General features: G+C 49.3%; 1 protein-coding gene across 2 annotated transcripts in view; it reads left to right on the top strand.

Annotated features, from left to right (window-relative positions):
* The first annotated feature begins 5,431 nt into the window (after nucleotides 1-5,431).
* The window catches only part of PTPRA (protein tyrosine phosphatase receptor type A), an 85,858-nt gene continuing 72,809 nt past the window's right edge, over nucleotides 5,432-18,480 (top strand). For both annotated transcript variants that reach the window (XM_085314660.1, XM_085314659.1), the window contains exon 1: nucleotides 5,432-5,571. In XM_085314660.1, coding sequence (XP_085170786.1) covers nucleotides 5,554-5,571 — 18 coding nt within the window. In that variant the 5' untranslated portion in view covers nucleotides 5,432-5,553. The remainder of the gene's footprint in view (nucleotides 5,572-18,480) is intronic.

Here is an 18,480-nt window from a genome sequence, read left to right as displayed (position 1 = left end):
GCGGTGCTCGTTTCCAGCTGCCGCCTCCTCCTCCTCCTCGCCCCGYGTCCYGCCGCGGAGGCTCTGCTCCCGCCGCGGGTGTGCGACGCTTCGTTATCTGCCGCGCCTGAYGCCGGCAAAGGTTAAATCGCGGCTCGTCCTCCGGGATTGCTTCCCCGCTCCGGGSTGGGTGCGTGCCGCGAGCGCTGCCGGAGTCGGTTTAATTGCAGCGCCTTTCCCGGGCTTGCTGTAAGCATCGCCTGAGCTGGCTGCTCCTCTGCCGCCCGCGGAGGCCGCGCGGCCCTGATGCCAGAAAGCAGCTCTGGCCGGCGCGGGAGCAAACGGCCGCTGCGTCGCGGCACGTGCCGACGTGCGTCTCTTCCCCTTGGCTTGTCTCCTCTACCCTCTGCTCTTTCCTACGCGTCAGTTCGATTTTACTCTTCACCAGAAACAATCCGAGTCTTGTGCTTCATCCTCAACTCGTGTCGAACGAGCTTAATAATTCGTTTAATTTTGCCTCTAATGCGAYTTTGGAGGCTGATTTCTCCATCTGAAAGCGAGCCGCCCCGTTGCTAGGGGAGAGGGAAAAAAAAAGGAAAAAAGAACCCTCAGGAATACTTATCTTCAGCAGTCCAAAACTGTAGATAACATTGAGTCACTGCTGACAGCCTCAAAGCAAAACAGATGTTCAATTTCTGGTGTCTAAAATATTAAAGGTACAAGATGAGCAGTCTGGTTTTTAACTGAAGTATTTAATTTGTGGTTGGCGACTTAGACAAAGCATAAGGTGCAATGCAAAAATGGGTCTTTTCTGTTTTAGGATTGCCTGCGTGTTTTTATTAAAACTCCCTTCCAGTTTTTTCCAGCTTCTTTTTTTTTTTTTATAGGTCTTTCCTGCCTGAGTCATTCTTACTGTAGTTGTAACCTTTAGTTCTGGAGGGGAAGAGAGGGTTTTTTGCGAGGCAGGAGACAAGCAGTGGGGCGAGTGGGCTTTTGCCGCTGCCCCTGGCATCCCGCTATTTGACGAGTAGCTTTCCTAGGGGTGTCTTCTGGTTTGTGAAGTTGAGAGTAACTACATGGGTCTCGAAAGTGAGGAAACTGGACTTAAAGATGTGCATCTGCTTAGCGTTGCTTTGGAATTCGCAGTCGGCGGTAAGTTTGGGTTAATCTGAGTCTGATCTGACTGTCAAACAGCTGAGCAGCCTTTGGGAATAAGCAAATTGTGAAGATCTCCACTCGTATCATTAAAAAAAAAAAAAAAGCAACCCGCAATTGAAATTCAGAGCTTTAAATCAAAATTGCGATCCAGAGAACCTTTGCTCTTTGAGCAGCAAATGCCAGAAGCTGGTGGAGACGCTTCCGGTTTAGGCATTAGGCTCCCGGTCCTTTGATCTGCTGCGGGAAAGCTGGAGCCTATCTCTAGGGGGTTCAAAGTGCGCGCGCTGGGTCCACCTCTTCTGCTCAAAGCCGAGCGCCCGTGCAACCCAGCGCGCAAATTGTCACGGCCAGAAGCAACGGTCCAAGAGGGAGGGCGGCTGCGGAGCCTCGCGGTCGGTGCGCTCRGCTGGGACGTGGAAGGAAAGAGAGGAACTGGGTCTCTTCTTAAAAATACATGTTACATGAGTGTTTGGGGGCTTCTTAAGTCTAAGGAACATCTAAAATGTATTTTGTATTAGAAGTTCTGAGAAAAAGGACCGCAGCTAGGACTTCCCTCCTAGATAAGTACGTTAATCGGTAGGTTGTTATCTTTCTCTGTTGTTTTTTCTCCTGGTGTAGTGGCTTGCGTGTTTGGCTGCTTAGTGCCCTARCTTCAGCAGGGAAGGGCAGAAAAGACCTTATCCTTGAACAGCCTGTTCTCGCAGGAAGTGGAGAGGGGATTTGAACCGCTGGAGCAGGTGGGAACTGAAGCCAGGGCTCCATCTCGCTGGTCTGGCAGGATTTAGCTGTCCKTATTGGCAAGTTGCAGGCAGTTCCTATGAGCAAAAAGGCTTCTTGGATGCCTCTTCTGCAAGTGCCTCTCTCCGTCCGCTGTCCCAGGAGCCTGCATGCTGAGCTCGCCGTTCTCCCTGCCACTTCAGGGAAGAGGGGCAGCCACCAAACCTTGCTGGCACCATATTTCACTTAATTCCCGCATTTAATTGTTCTTGATTGGACTCCCGAGGCTTTCTCTGCCAAAATCAAACAGCAAAAAATTAAAATAATTGTTACGGTGATGGATGCAGTCAGAGAGGACATTGGCTTCCAAGTCTAAGTGCAATATAGCAACAGAACAAGTCAGGTTTGATCTAATCTCCTAGGACGTGCTGGCCTCCAGGGGTTGGTTTTGCCTTGACTTCTCTGCTGAGCGTGGCCATGAGTAAGCCATTTGGGCCAAGAGTAAACAGCAGTTTCCTGCAGCAAGCGTAGGCTTTGGGGAACGCTGAATACCGRTGCCTGCCTTCACCGTGCGGGTAACTGCTGGTCTCTCTGCGCCTTTCTCGCTCGCTGGTCGGCTCTTTGGTGATGGGCTCGCGTGTCTGTTGTCAGGAGCTAAGTATCGCGCCCACGAAGAGCGTGCCGTTTCTCTGCRGTTTCTATCGCTGTGATGATCCAAGAAGACTGAGTAGATAGATGCAGAGTTTTTCAACTCTTTTTGAGCCAAAATTATGCCTACAGGTGGAAGATAAGGAGATTGAGGTCCATCAGAGATGTGGGGATGGGCTGAGCCCCCCTGAAGGGATGTGACTGTATGCATAAATTCAGCTAGTTTTTTTTTCTTTTTAATCCTGTGGCATCGTACACATCTCTGGATGCAGTGAAAATGGCTGAATAATATATTTTGAGGGGKTTTTTTGTATCCATCTTTATGCTGGGTATTTTCTTTCACTTGTCTCCTYTCACGTTCCCTGATGTCTCCTCTGAGCAAGCTGCTTTGATTTTTATTGTCCTGTTTGTTTTCCTTCTCCTTCTAGGATAAAATGTTCTTTCTGTAACTGCAGTTTCCTAGAGCACTATGAAACGCTTCTCCTCGCTGCACTGGATTTGGAAGTATTAACTGCGAAGGAAAGGGGAAGGAATCCTCGCTCAGATGCATTTCTCCCTTTACCTTTTGTGCCTTTAAAGGGATACTAAGTCTCATAGAAATGACGCTGATTTTTAGCTACTAGCTGTGAACGTGGGACCGTTTTTTTTTTTTAAACCAAACTGTTTCTGAATGGCATTTTCAGAGCGTGTGTTATCTGCTCGGGGGGAAAGAGCAGAGCTCTGCACATCGGTAGCAATAATCCGTCTCCCACAAATTGCAGCCTGTGCTCCCATCTACCGCTAAAACCCAAACAAAACAAAGATTAACGCGARGGCAGGAAGCGCGTTGGGTGTAATTGCTGTAATTGTCTTCGCCCTTTATGATTTTTGGTTTCACCTAAAAAAAGCAGCCGAACGGCGCTGCGGTCCGCTCGGGTCGATCTGGCCGGGCTCTCGTCTGACGTCTTTTGGCAGCTCTGTAAGGTTTAAAACGTCCTCTGTACTAGTCTCCCGGCCGGGCTAAATAAAAAGGCGCTCCGAAGGGAGCGGAAGGTASGTCCCGCCGGCGGCCCGGCCCGCGGGCTCCTTTGCTTTGGCCTTGAGCCTCGAGCTTCGCCACGGCAGCCCTGCCGCCCCGCTTCGCGCCCGGCCGGGGCGGGCGCCTCTTCTTCCCTTCGGAGGCTGCAAATGCTAAACCTTGACTATTGCCCGGGAAAAAAAACAMCAAAAAAACGACGACAGCAACAACAAAAGGCCGGGGAAAAGTGGCTCTTTTGATGCGTTTCTCTCGTGAGCTGCTTGGCTTCGCTGTGTCRAAATCTGCTGTTTCCAACCTAATTGCGGTCGGAGGGTCCACGCGCGCAGAGGGGACCGGGGGAAGGAACAGCCCGCGGTGGGCCCACGGCCCTAATTGAGGGGAAAACCTTCCCTTTCAGGCCTGAAGAACTGGTTTACGTGCCTGAAGGGTTGGTTTTCCTCCTCCTCCTTCCTCCCCGCGCTGCGTCCGCTGCTCTGGCACGTCGCCTTTATTTATCTATCTGTTCATCTATCTATCATSTTCCTGGGCCACTGAACATTTATTAGCCCCGGTCTCCGTGCATTGCTTTGTACCGCTGGCAATCGCTCTGGAGCCGATGAGGTTGGGAAGCGTGGAAACGGGCACAGGATTTGGCATTTTCCGTAGAAAAATAGGGAATGTTTTGTTTTACTCGCGTATAAATCACGCGTAACGGTAAGACGGGTCCTCCTGATGGCAGAGCGCGCGCCCGTGCGTTTCGGCCGCGCGCGGAGCGGGGAAGGTGGGCTCGCCCGCCCGCTCTGCCGCTCGGAGCCCCGCCGCGTTCCTCTTCCGCCCTCGGGACGCTGCCAGGCCGAGAGGTGGTCGGAGGGAGCCCGTCCCACCGCGGAGCCGGGCCGGCAAGGYGCTCGGCCGGGCCGCGCGTTGCGGGGTGCAGAACGCTGCAGGAGGAGCCCGGGAACGTCGTCGCGCCCCGAGGAACGAGGCGCTCGGGTGCCGCTTCCCCGCGTCTGCGGAAGCTCTCTTCTGCCTCCAAAAACTTAATCATCCTGTTAAAGGCAGCTATGAGAGCTGCCGCTGCAAGCTCTGACRTCTTGGCGCGCCAGCTCCAGCATCGCCGTGATGTGTAGAGTCCATGGAAGGTGGCCAAGGGAATAGGTCATCTCTGTCTTTCCCCCAGCATAAGAAAATAGCTTTTCTTTCCTCCTTTCTAACATGCCCGTGACTCCAAAAGAGCCGCCCATCACCTCTCTTAGGTGACCTAACTGATATATCTCTAACTCCCCCTGGAAGCAATTTTCTGGAGCCARGCAGAGCTTTGAAGGCGGCTTCCTCGGCGTCAGGCCCCAGGAAGGGTTTGCGCCTYGGAAGGGTTCGTCTCCGCTTTCCGTCGACGCTGCTTGGCCTGGCCGGAGGGGTTACTCCTCCTCGCAAAGCTGGCCTTGGCGAGGCGAGGCGACGTAGGTTTGTGTTTAAGGCAGCGCTCTAGGAYTGCAGTGCAAGACCTGGAAGTCTTCTCAACCTTAGGTCAAGTGTTTTATGTTCCGCACAGTCTTCTCTGCAAAAATTTAGGACGGTTTTGTTTTGTTCGTTAAATTCACGGTTGGGCAGCCTTAGGCTGCTTCCCCAGGCGATCTGAACTGTGGTCTTCGGTTTTTCTGCTGTACTTCCCAGGCGTTTTGCAGGCTGGCGTACCTCCAAGGATGCATGTATGTTAAGACTTTGCTTAGTAATCTTGCTTTATTTGGAGACTACGTCAGTGAGTGGGACAATGACAGTTAGATGAGATGATCCTGGTCATCTACAAAAAAAAAAGAGCTCAAGCAGTTGGGACGATCAAAAGGCTATTTGCTTAAAATCACTGGTCTGTGTAAAAAACAAAAAAATTGCGCTCTCGGCACAAGCCACTAACTGGGTGTTTCTCTCTTACAGGGCGCATCGAGACTAATCGTCAGCCTTAATAAGGATTGATTGTGGACTACTTGTTGCCGTCGTCCTGGTTTGATAGTAATTGGAAAAGCCTTGACCGTCGTGTTGGGGAGGTGAAAAATTGAATGAGCGTCCCCGTTAAGGTACAGTGGAAGCGTGGATGGGGCGTTTTGAGCATGGGACGAGCGGTGCCGCCGCCTGTGCAGGGGAGCGTCGGCCTTCAGAGAGGCYGAACTTGCAACTTCTTCACTGATTCGTGTGTCTCAGCCTTGCGTCTGAACGGTGAAACCTGTCCTCCATCCTTCCCTGAGCTTGATCTTAATGAGTGTAGTCCTCTGGAGTTTGGGGGAGTATTCCTCTGTTTTGATGCCAAACTTAATGAATCCAGTATTTTATCTTTCTTTTCTTAAATTCAAATAGAAAGGAATCTATCATCTCAGATTTTTAATTCACGTGGTGTGAAACATGCAATGTTTTGGTATTAACATTGAAGAGGACTTTTTAAACATTTTTTTTGTTGGCAATACAAACCAGTATTAGGCTAAAATCCACTGATCTCTGTTATATACTCATCTGTGCCAAGGCAATAACTAGCGTGTTTATTAAGGAAGGGGAAAGAAAAAAACTACTGTCCTTTTGTAGCATGGAAGATCGTGGAGTAAGAAGGAAGCTTTTGTAGTAAGAAGCAACGTTATTTAGTGTGTTAGTGAATTAAAAACCAGCATCCAGCAGGGAGTTTGCAGGAATTTGTTCTGGTTTAAGTTCTTCTCATGGTCTGACTTGTGGAAAAACTTTTTTTAAAAAATCTTCCTGAAAGATTTCTTGTCTTCTACTTTATAGAAAACATTCCAACCAAAATGGGTTTGATACTAGGACTGTATTGTTAGCATAGCAAAATGAGACCTGTGTGTGAAACCTCGTGATTTTTATAGGCAGGGTTTGTTTAAAGCATTTTTTTTGTTGCTGTGGCTTTCAGGTATGCAGATTCACCCTGTCTGCAGATGAAGTATGTATATGTGGTTTGATAGTTCCTTAAAAATTGCACCTAGGTTCCTGTTTACACTGCAGGCTTCATAAATTTGACCAGTTGATGGTTTCATGTAAAAGTTCCCTTTTTGCAAACCTGGGATGATACCGCTGCTCCAAACCAAAGTGACTTGTAACTTTTTTGCAAGTTTTCCATGACTAAATGTTTCCCCTTTCAAATTTGCAATACTCAAGATTGTGTCCCAGGCGTGCTGGTTCGTATGTGTATGTGTATATTTATGTATTTTACGGAATGGAATGTGGTATGGGGCTTTTGCTACATATGCTTTTGTTACAGTGTTTGTCTCCCTTTTTGACTTTGATGGAAGAACTTCCATTGCGATCAGTAGCTGAATAGTCCTGCAAAGTGGCCAGTAATCCCGGAAACTGGCTTTTTCCTTGGYACATGTCTTCTCTATAGCTGATCCCAGAAGAGGATTAAATTTGATGAGACTGGAGTGAGAGACACGGAGGAATTTTTGCCTGAGATGCTACCTGCAGTCAGGCAGTAGCTCCCCAGACGCGTGAGGTCTGGATGAAGCTYGTATACTGATGAGCAGGCTTGTCGTTAAGCAGTTTGCTCACAATTATTCGTTAGCGCGGGTGAGGGCTGCTTAGCAGCTCAGGAGAGAAGGCGGAAGATGCGAAAGCCGGCTGGAATCCTAAAGCAGCTTGCGTCRGCAGGGTTCACACGGACCGAAACGGTCTCTGCGCTGGCGCTTTGCTGTGGAAAGTGCGATCTGATTTTCCTGTCCATAGTAAATAGAAATTGCTCATCTCCTGTTACGTGGACGTGGAGCTGATGTTGACTGGGTCGAGATAGGGTTGAGTGTCGAATAGTCCAGCTCTCTAGATAAAATGGCAAGAAATGCAGGTCTGGTCAGTGGGCTGGTGCTGTAGATCTGGACTGTCAGGCAGGATACGGTGCTGGGCACGGGGACACCAGCGGTGCCTGTTAACGTCGCTAATAAATGCTCTTGAGTAATAAATGCTCAGAGTAAGCATAGGACATAAGGCTGGCTGACCAGGGGGGTTACATTTGCCAAATACAAGTAAGTAGATTTCAAAACTAGGTTGTGTCCTAAAAGGCTCTGTATGTGTAACTGGAAACCTTGGCATCCTGGACATCTTCCTCCCCACCTATGAGTAGAGATTTTGGTGGTCTGATCAGTTCCTAAAGTAGCAAAGCTCTTTTGCTGGGTTAGTGGCCATCAGGAATGATGTGCCTACCCTCGTGTCCTAAGCTGCTGTGACCCATCGCAACATATTGCTGAATTACCTCCACCAGAGAGGTGCATTTCACCAGGACGCGTGGGACTGTATAGAGAGGAAGGAGTTTGGGATTAAAAACTGTTGTGTGAAGAATGCAACACTAAATGTAATCCTTCTTTCAAAATTAGGTTGGCAGGAGCAGGGCAAGTTTCAGATTCTTGAAAACACAGATCGGCGCCTTCCTCCCAGAAACCAAGGAAAATTTAAATTGATCTCTCTGGGCTGGAAATGAGCTGTGCTTCCTGCTTGCAAACAAATTAAATCTGACTGAACCAAAAACACTGCATTCCTGGAAGAGAGAGGGTAGGGATTAGAAACAGACCCCWCTAGCAAACACTGCCACCTCTCTTGGAGTGCGTGAATGGGAATGTAAGCTCGCCTTCTTAATGAGAGGTGATTAATCTTGCTCATTACTACCTGATCTTCTAGGTATGCCTCTCTTGCTGTGCCACAGCTGGAGTGAGGCTCAGGACTTTGCTGTCTGTCCTGGCTTAGCCTACTGTCTAGGAAGATTTCGCCAACTCACGGTTGGGTTGGTCCGGGTTTTTCCAATGTGGTTGTTTCCGTGAGTCCAGCAACTTTATAACGAGGATATAAGAGAGAGGTCCCAGATGATGTACAAAACTTGCCATGAAGACGAGCATCATTGAGAGCGTTGCTGTGTCCGGTCCTGTCTCCGCAGCCAGAGCTGCTGGGCTGTTCCTTCCTCCGGGCTCATCCTCCCCAAGCCTTGGGCCATCAGGCTTATGGAGAAAATTGGGTTTAGAGAAGTATACTGCATTATTCAAAAACACTGTGGTATTTCAGTGCTGTGCTAGCAGTAAAGGATGTGGCGCGTAGGCAGTTTCGTCGGAAACTGAGCTTTCGAAATCTGCTGAGGAGCCGGGGCTGCGCGCAGCGACTCCGCTCCCAGCGGCGAGGCAGCGACTCGCTTGTAGGACTCGGGCCAGTGGAAGAAGTTCCTTGGAAACTCCTTCTGTCCGTAGTGCAAAGCTGTCTTAATCTGAACTCTAGATGATAAACCACTGAGGTTTTGGCAAGGCTGCGTGCTTAAATGCCTTGTTCTTGGCCTTTCCTCTTCGCTAGATAGGTGAACCCCTGACCCGGCTGGCTCAGCAACTTCCCTCTAAGCTGTTAATTTTCCACTGAATAGGGAAGGCGTTTTCTGAATTTTGTTTGTTTGAGCTGTAAAGCCCCTCTTACTGTTTCAGGTGGAATTTTCCAACCTTTTGGCTAAATCCGATCTGTTTTGCTGAATCAGACTGGTGCTTAACCTATCCTACAGAGTCAGAATTTGTCTTAAAGCTGGCATTCGTCTTTCACATTTGCATTTACATATAGTCTTGCTGCTTACTTTACAGCTAGGCCTGTAAAAGAGAATAGTAGCACRGGTCACCTGCCTCTTCGCGCCTCTTGGGCTACTCCGAAGCCCTAGTTTGAAGAAAATTTCCAACAAGTGTCTCATTTTGGGCAGGAGGGGATAGAAGGCAATGGAAGTRTAACCTCTAACTAGACTTAGCACTGATTTATTTTCTTTTCCTTAAGCAGAAATCTGCAAGCGYTGTTGCAGGGGAAGGAACACCCATCACTTGTATTTGTCCTTGAATATTTTTTGTCCATGTTCTCAGTTCACCATCATGTTGAGATTGAGAGGCCCACAGGGCAGGGAAGGGAGCAGGGGGACCTCAAACGCCGTGAATCGCAGGAGGTGGGTTGTGTCGTGGGACATGCGATTGTGCAGACAGCAGCAGCATTTGGAGAGCTGGTTTCCACCGCAAAAGCAGCGGTGGTGGTGCTTCGGAAAAATTAATTGACTATAGACAGACCCTTGGTTATAGCTTGGAGTGGCAGCTAGTCTTGAGCCTCGGTGAGACTTTCTTCATGTATCTTTTCCGTATGGGTCTCTTATCATTTCTCTRAATCCCGTCTTTCAGTTTTTTAGCAAACTTTAAAACTTGTTTGGAAAAGGGAAGAAAATCTCCTCCGTGCTCTTGGGTGGTTCGCAGGCACCATGTTGAGTCATGGGGCAATTTGAGCTCTCGGTGCCTGTTCGTACGTAGATCGTCTGGTCCCTTTGTTCGAGCTCGTCCTTATCAGAAAGATGCAGTGGGAGAAGAAGCTTTTTTTCATAAAGATTGTGAAAGATGAGAAAATTTCCCAAAGGTTAGACTTCCTCTCAGGTTTTCCTTTCTGAGAAGGCCCTGAGAAAAGCAAACAGCTGGGTTGCAAAGCTGGTAACTCGGAACAAGTACCTGCATGCACTGCTGTGCGTACCCGCACCCGGGTACACACACAGTCCTTTCCCAAATAGCTCAGAACCTGAGAAAACGAAGATAAAAATCAAAAGACAAGTGAAGGTAATTATGCTTCCAGGGCAACCGGAGATTGGCGAAAAGTGCTGTGTTGAAATCCTGTGGGATTTTTCTCTCTGTCCTTCCAGTGAGGCTTCTCCTTGCAGCCCTCCTGCTGCRAATCAGTGCCGATTTTTTGGGGGCAGAGTTTGGTAGCTGTTGTGACTGTCTCCTGCTGATTTCAGCTGATGACAGCTTTGGGGTTATGGATGACACAGGTATCACCACCAAAATGCAGTTACCTTYCTTCCGTTGCAAGTTCTGCTTTATTTCCCTTGGCTGTGTGTTGAATGCAACCTTTTATGGTGGAAGAAGGCTCACCTTGCTCTGTAAACTACGGCACAAATTTGGATTTGATGTAAAAGTTTTGGCTTTAGATTAAAAAAAAGGAACAAAACATTTTTGAAATACGATTCAATCTTCTTGTTGTTCTTCTCCCCACGTATTTTTCCCWTTCATACTCACGAAAATTTGACCTGTATTTTCTTTTTCTTTTGGGACAATGCTGAGATTTGTAGCCTAACTTTGTACATGCCCTAAACACTGTTCACAAAAGCAGTCASATAAAGTCACATTCCAGAAAATCTCGAGTGTCTCATTGCTTTAGAAAGGAATAGGAATGTGACAAAAAAAATCTTACAAATGTAAGCACTGTTAGACTCTCACAGCGGCTTACTAGTGAGGCCATATGGAGTAAGTGAATTAGAAGCTAGCAGTGATGCTTCTAAATAGCTTGCTTTCTATTATGTGAACTTGAGAAATAAGAAGAACAAGTCTTCAGGAATCTTGCTGTAAGAGATCAAAACACGCAGAGGTGGAAGAACCTGTATGGGACAGTGTTTCTTGTTGTGTCCTCATGTCCTAGTGTGAACAAGCCGTGCTCCACTAACTCCAGAATTTTTCCCAACTTAAAATCTCTGGGTCTGCAAACCACGTCATCTCTTGTGATGAAGTATCATCAGATGCTTTATTGTGTGAAGCTGCCGTGCACATTTTCCATTATATTCACATSAGTATTCAGAGTTGTACTTCACTAGGAGCACGAAAGATAACACGAGATTCTTTTTTCTCCCTTAAGATTGCAAATCTTCCTTCAAAGAGTTATGAATAAAACAAAACAGTGTCTCATAGTGGATGTTAAGCAGGAAAATGTTTTTTTAAAAAAACCACCTAAGTCTAGCTTGGCATGGTCTTTCCCTCTGGCATCTTCACTCAGGTTCTGCAAGCAGTAATTCAGAGTGATTTTGCGGAAAGGAGAGGCGAGATGCAGGAATTGATATGACTTCCCCAAGGGCGAGATCGTCTAGAGCTGGGACCCGAACACTAATCTCTTAATTCCAGCTCAACGCTTCACTGTAATTACTCTGATTAATCTGTGCCATGCTTCTAAAGCYGTAATGCTACCTGTGCATGGAAGAATCCTACTGCAAGGTGTTGTTGGAGTATCTAGGAGCCATTCGCTCTCCCTGACCTCTTTTTGCTTAAACTAATCTTTACGTCCAAATTGGTATCCCTAGTCTTGGCTGGTCTTGCACCCATCTGGTGATCGGGGCTGAAAAGCTCTCTATATTGCTAGTGTTCCTTTGGGGAGCGTGTTTTCCATAGGGACAAAGAGGGGTTTTGAGCTAATACTTGCTGGATGCAGGTATAACCCTGGTGGTGACCCCACTGTATGTATATCTAAATTTGCCTCCGTTCACTTGGTGGCCTGCACTTCCCCTCTTGCAGACATTAGCAGATTCACAGGCAGCAATTCACGACTCTGAGAAGCGTGTAAACTCCRCCCGTGCCCCAAGCCTGGAGACCCTGGAGCATCTCCCGCCTCCCGTGGCAAACTGTGAAATGAAAATTCAGTGCAACTTTAGTGCTTTAGCGTTGTAAGTGGCAGAACGGATGTAGCTCGGCATACAGGTGAGGGCGGTATTTATCGTAAAGCGTGGAGAGGATAGTCAGTATTTGGCTTCACCTTTGAAACCTTCCTGGAAGGCTGGTTTTGGTCTCAGATTTAGTGGTGTGGGGTTCTGAGCGAGCAACCTCCATCAGAGCTAGCAGGCTTGCTGGGGCAGGTCTCCCAGAAGGGATCCCGGTCTAGGAGAGGAGATGCAAAAGCCCAACTTGATGCCTTCTATGGAAATGGCCCAGAAAATGGAATCCGCTATATAATTTATAAAAAGCCTTAAGTGGGGAGGGAGTGACTGGTGTGGAACTGATTGTTCTTCCTGCAAAGAAAGTGAAGATGTAACTGAGAAGAGGCTGAAGCCAGCGGCGTACCTCCGGGATGAAAAGGCGAGAAGCCAGCAGCTGACGGCATCAGCATCTCGGTTTGGCAGCGGTCGACCAGGACCGGAGCTGGGAAACGCTAAGGCTGTGGCTGAAGTGACTTGCTACTTATGTGTATCCTGTTTATCTTGACTGGTCTGGCCATAAGCATCTCAAAAACCAAACAGAAGCCAGGAGTCTCCTTTTACTTGTCCTAATACTGGACAGCAGACTTTACCTTTGCGAAGGCGTTTCTGCTCCTATGSTGGGTGAATCTGCGCGGGAGCTGGACTCAGCGGGACTGCTACACGTGCTTTATGTTGGAGGCATCAAGTAACCGCGGTATTTTAGAGCTAAAAGCTGCCGTTAGTTCTTATCTGCAAACATTATCTGCAGCAAACCTCCCTGAGGCAAAAGAGACTCTGCTTTCTAAAGGCACGACTTCAAAAATCRGCAAGTTCGTCACTCCTTACATCATCAGGAGCTTACTGGAAGGGAGGGCTCGTTTCCGTTTCTCGTTGGAGCCGATCTTGGAGCCGATCTGCGGTCGAGGCGGCTGGGATCGCCTCTCTAGCGGGAGAAGGGAGGGCCGGGAAAGGCTTGGGAGCGTTCGGCTCGCCAGGATGGCTCCCGCCGGGAGGGGAGCCCGAGCTGCCCGTCCGGGAGGCTGCGGCACTTTCTGCAGCCTTGAATTATTCAACACCAGCCCCCGGAGGCTGGGCAGCTTCGGAGCAGCAGATCTCCGAATTAGAATCAGTGATGTAATGGCTGAATTACTTTTGCACCTGAAATAATCTGGATTTCTGTCTGGGGAGAGGCTCGAGYGCAGGGCCTCTGAAGAGGAGGGTGGTTTTCGTTTAGGTGCCCTTGTGAAAAGCATATCTGAAAACAAAACAGGCAGATTCTGCTTTGATTGCTCGGCGTCCAACAGTAAAGCATCCASCTTTTATATCCTCTAGGAGGGTTTCTAATCTGCTTCCGCAGAGGAGGTGAAATTCCCGCGGAGCTGCGGGCTGCAAGACGCAAGAGCGGAGCGTCGACACGGTGTTGAGCGGGAGCGTGGGGAGTCTGGAGAGCCTGGTGGGTGACGGGAGCCGGCGAGGCGTGTTGGCGGGCGCCTTCTCCGTCCCAGCGCTGCGCGAGGTGGCCAGGCCTGGCCTCGGCTGCCGAAGCTACGGGGCCGCCCGCTGAAACGCTCTTCTGCTTGACCCGTGCGACTTTCCTCTGCTCGTACCACGTTGGAAAGCCTCGTTAAAACTCGTGTTTTCCATAGCCGAGCATGTTTTCTTCTTCAAGTCATTAAAATACTCATCTCCAGGCAGGAACCAACCTACTGCCTTTTGCATTGCATGGCGGAAGCCTTTTTATTTTATTTTATTTTTTTTGGTACGTTAACATAGCGCTGCGGATTATATTTGATGGACTTGCTCTTTGAAGGATGTCTGTCCGCACGGACGTGGGCCCAGCTGGACTTCAGCTGTGGCAGGGGCMTAGGGACCATTCGTGGTGCACAACCCACCTCTGCCACAGTAACTTCCATTCACCCAAAAGCTCTCCACTGAACTTTAAATTATTTGGGATTTTGGGGGGAAAACGTGGTGGAAMTAGCGTGAAGTCCATAGATGTGCAGTTATTGGGCTTTTGGGGGCCTTTTTGCTCCCCCCAGTGTCTTTGAGTCGAGATGTGTCTGGCTGCAGCCTTCATGCAAAATGTCAAACTTGAAACACACACACAAAAAAGCAAACAACAAAAAAACCCTCAACTTCCTTTTTTTTTCTTTTCTTTTGTGACTATTCCTAAAATAGTTTTGCCCTCTAAAGTTAGGGAAACGGGAAGAAYGTGCTTTCTGAGTGTTGGTGCCTGGAGGGGTCCAGCACAATGAAAATTGAAAAAAAAAAAGAAAAATATATATATATCAATTAGCTTATTAAAAATTCTGTAACTCTGTTATGGCTGGTGAGAGTTGTTGAAGGTTGAGAGAATTAATGATATCTCCAGCACTGGGTCCACGRTCCTCCTGGTGGATCTAGTGAGACTTTTGGGCTGTAACGTTCACTGGAGGGGAAGTTAGCTGGTTGGGGTCCTGAACTCCGTTAAGGGGTTGAAATGAGTCTTTCTGAATCAATYTGAAGTTAAAACTGTGCCAAGTTCAGCTTGGGTCAGCTTGTTTATATAAAAAGCAAAGATTTCCTTGGGGGGTGGTGCGGGCAGTTGCGAGAGAGAGCAACACCGCTGCTTTGCTGAGGATCGGGCTTATTCTTTTCTAGCTCGCAAGCCCAGAGCTTGTTTGCTAAAGACCGTTTGCTTTTCCTGCCACCGGACCAAATACTGCGGAAAGCCGAGCTGAGGAAGCGGCGAGGGGCTGGTTTAATCCCAAAAGAGAGAACTCTCTTCGGTTGGCTTGAAGTCATTCACAAAACTGAGGAACGTCTCGTGGGGACGAAGCCGTCACGGGGCGTTGGRCTGAATGACTTAAGTATCTTTTTTTGGTCCGACTTGTGACTGGAGCTTGAATTTATTGCCTCCTCTGTAAACCACAGATATGTTTGTCATTTGCAATTACATGCTTTTTTTTAAAAAAAAAAACTTTATTTGGACTTTTAAGTCATCCTTTCTCTTTGCCTTGGTGTTGGTCGTAGTGAAATCTTCGGGAGGCTTGCGGAGAGAGCGCGGCTGAGCTCTGCCCGGCCGACGGGCAGCGGCGCGAGACCAACGCAAGAGCCGCGAGAGCGGAGACGCAGACGCCCGCGTCCGGGGACCTCCAAAAGCGGGTGGAGCGTCGCCGAGGTCGTCGTCGCCGAGCGAGCGCTGCGGCTGCCGGCTCGCCCCTTTTCGATCCCGTGGCGGCCCGCGCGGATCCTTAAGGAACGGTGGTGGCTGGTTCGGTCTAACGATGATGCTCACCAGACGCACGCAGCTCAAGTCAGCGAAAAAACTGCGTGTTTAGCATTTAATATGACTTAAAATAGCTACATTGGTATTTGCGTGCATGTGTAATAGTTTCTTCATGAGTTTCCTGAACTGAATCCTGTAGATTAGATTTTCACTTCCGAACTGGGGAGAAAATKGGGCTATAAATCCAATTTGGGTGTTGACGATAAAATACTTCCAACAAAATTAGCAAATGCTCTTTCTTCTGGGTTGTAATCTGTCGATCGCTTGGAAAGCGGTGAGCTGGGTATTAACCTGGGTGGTTTCTGCAGCAGCCTGGAGCATGCAAGTGCCATGCGTGGTGCCCTCTCGTGAGCGTGCCTCTTGGACTCGAATACCAGCACCACCTTGCTATGGTGTCGTAGAAAAGTCAGGCTGATGGCTTTGATTTTGTTCTTGAGGAAGGTCGTTCAGTGTCCAAAGATGCTGCAACTTGTTTATGCAGAAAAAGYTTGTTCTTGTAGAAATCTGTTGTTCTGAAGATCATGGTTATCATCTGCYGAAGGTCGTAGATGGTGATTTGGGGAAGATTTGATGTCTCAGTTTCAGACTGTGGTAGAGAAGGCGTCTCRTCTGCTGTGTGGTAGCAGACACGCAGCACGTAGCGACTGAACCTGGAAGGAGTGGAAAAAAGGAGATTGTCCATGAATATTGTATTCAAATTTAAAAATCAAGTCCCCTCCGATAGCTTTCCTATAGTTACTTTCCGTCTGTGTGAGAATAACATATGGCAACATTAACCTCCCTGCCAGTGGGAAAGGAGTTAGCGGAGAAAATGACGTTCTCTTGACGAGTGTTGAATCAGGTTCATAACGTTTTGATTAGGAAAAATATCCCACAGTGCCCCCAAAGAGCAGCAGGTTTTCTTGCGTTGTCTGTGTTTATCGTGTCGCGTAGAGTTGTTTGGGGAAGATGAAATACCGCGTGGATTGCAAATACGGAACCATTAAGACTTCCTGAGGAATCATCAAAAATTCAGTGCTTTAACTCCGTGTCGTCTCCCTAGCCCGAGCGCCCAGAAGGAAGCCGCAGTCCTCCAGGGAGTCCGCTGATGGGGAAAACACTGCGGCRCCGATACGCGGCGCGCGCGTGGATTTGACATTACTGCTGCGGTTGGACGGAGCAGGTTTGGCTGCCGCCGGAGGAAGCCGGCCTTCCTCGTGCATCCTCCTCATCCCCGCGCCCCCGGGGCGAGCTGCTTCGGAGCACAAAACCAGGCCTGCTCTTTTTTTTTGTTTGTTTTTTAAATAAGAGTGGGAGGAGGAAGCAAAGTGAGGCCGGGCAGCAGCTCGCTGTCTCAGCTCGGCTCCCCTGCATCGTCCCTCCGCACCGCTCCGCCAACCCTCCTCCTCCTCCTCCTCCTCCGTGCCGGCGAAGGCTCCGTTAGCGCCGAGGCGGCTTTGCGGCGAGCCGTCGGGCCCGTGCTGGGGCGCCCTGCGAGCGCGTCCTCGCGGCGCGTTCCAGTTCGGCGATGGTTCGGCAAACTGGTTTGTCTGGGCCGCGTTCTGCAGCGTGGAAGGYGCCGAAAGGCGCGTGAATTCAGGCGGCCGTCGGTGCCCGCGGCGAAGGCGGCCTCGCTGCCGGCACGGCCGCTGTGGCGTTTGTCTCGTCCTCTCAAAATCCCCTCGCCCGAATCCCTAGGACATAAAATTCCTCCGACTGTTTCCTTCCGTGCGAGGTCCGTGGCCGGGGCCGTGCTGATGGACTCGGCCGTCTGCCGCCGCCGCGCTGCTGTGAAGCAGGAACAAGCCAGCGATRCCGAAGGAATTGCCTAGGGTGAAATAAGTGGTAGGTGGGAGCTTAAAGGGATGAAATTCCCTTTTCTGGCCGATCCCGTAGCCGACCTAGCTCGGCACGCTCCTTTTGAGCCGACTCTGCTCTGAGAACTGCCTGCGGGAGCTGAAACGCCCTCTTCCCCTCTCCATCCCGTGCTGACCTTCCTTCGGAGGCAGCAGTACTTACAAGTCAGTGTTGCTGCAATTTCAACTATTTAAAACTGGGAATAAAAGGCAGACGCTCTCCTAAGATTTTTTTTTTTCTTTAAAGCAGCGCTTGCATGGAGTTATATTGGTTCTAGCTGGTGATTTTGAAGCTCTTTACACCTCCAACACCTTAGATGTTCTCCTGCTCTGAAGCCTCCTGTGATCCGTTTAGCCTCGGAGCACTTCAGGAACGAAACGCGCGGGTCGTCTCCAGCGTGAGGTTTCCAGGAGTTAGCGTAGTTAATAAGCGAGCTACGGCTAAAAGCGGCGAGCAACCCCTTGCTCATAAAATACGACGGAGGAAAAAGAAAACCAGGCAAGCTTTGCTCGGCTGAGACTTGTGCAATAGCCTGGTGTCGTTACGGGAAAAAATTTGCACAGGCTCCAAAGGTCCTGGAAACAGGAGCACCGAGCAACGAGGCTTAGAAAGAATTTAAAAATATATGTTGTTATAGCTTCTTTTTGGCAGTTGGAGAAACTTGTGTGGGTGGAGGCAGTGGTGGAGTTTAGGTACGTATTTGAAAAAGGCTTTTGAACAGCTTTCACCAAACACGATTTTTTTTGCCGCGAATTGAAATTGAGGAGATAAAATGCTAGAAAAGATACCAGAAAAATGCCCGGGGGCTCCCTTGCGAAGGGCAGTAAATGGATTTTGCGGCRGGGGGAGCCGACCTGGAGTCGCCCGCAAGGGGCGAAGCGATGGATCTGGGCTCGCCGCTCGCGCGTTTGCCTACGGGGAGCCGCGAGCGCTCGCGCCGGCGCTGCACGCCCAAAAGGGGGTAACGCCGTCGCCCGGACGTTCGTGTGTYGCCGTAGCGATAGGCAGAGCGACCCGTTTTGTTTATTTTTTTTCCGTCTTAGGCCCGTTGTCTCGTGTCCTCCCGCCCTGCGGCGGGGAAGAGCCTGCGTCCTTGGAGATCCTGGGCAGCTGCCCCGAAGCTTTCTCCTCCTTTCCACTTCCATTAGAGCTGTCAGTTAAAAGAGGGGCAAAGCTTTTTGTCTTCGTTTCTSCTTCACCYTTCTTTATTTAGAAACRACTAAACYAGAATTCAATTCAATTAAAACAAARCAAAAACCAAGCTCTCTCCGATGAAGTTACCGCTACCAAAAACGTGGGTTAGCAGCTCCGGAGAACTTTCATCKCAGTGTGCTTTTTAAAAACGTGGGTAGAAAACGCGATGAGTGTTTGTGGGGTGCCTGAAAGGGGGGCAGAGGAGCTGGGGGTGAAGGC

The sequence above is a fragment of the Rhea americana genome, unplaced genomic scaffold (genome assembly GCF_003343005.1).
Source record: "Rhea americana isolate MKP2758 unplaced genomic scaffold, rheAme1 scaffold_41, whole genome shotgun sequence".
Lineage (NCBI taxonomy): Eukaryota > Metazoa > Chordata > Aves > Rheiformes > Rheidae > Rhea > Rhea americana.
This window is presented reverse-complemented; position numbering and strand designations above follow the sequence as displayed.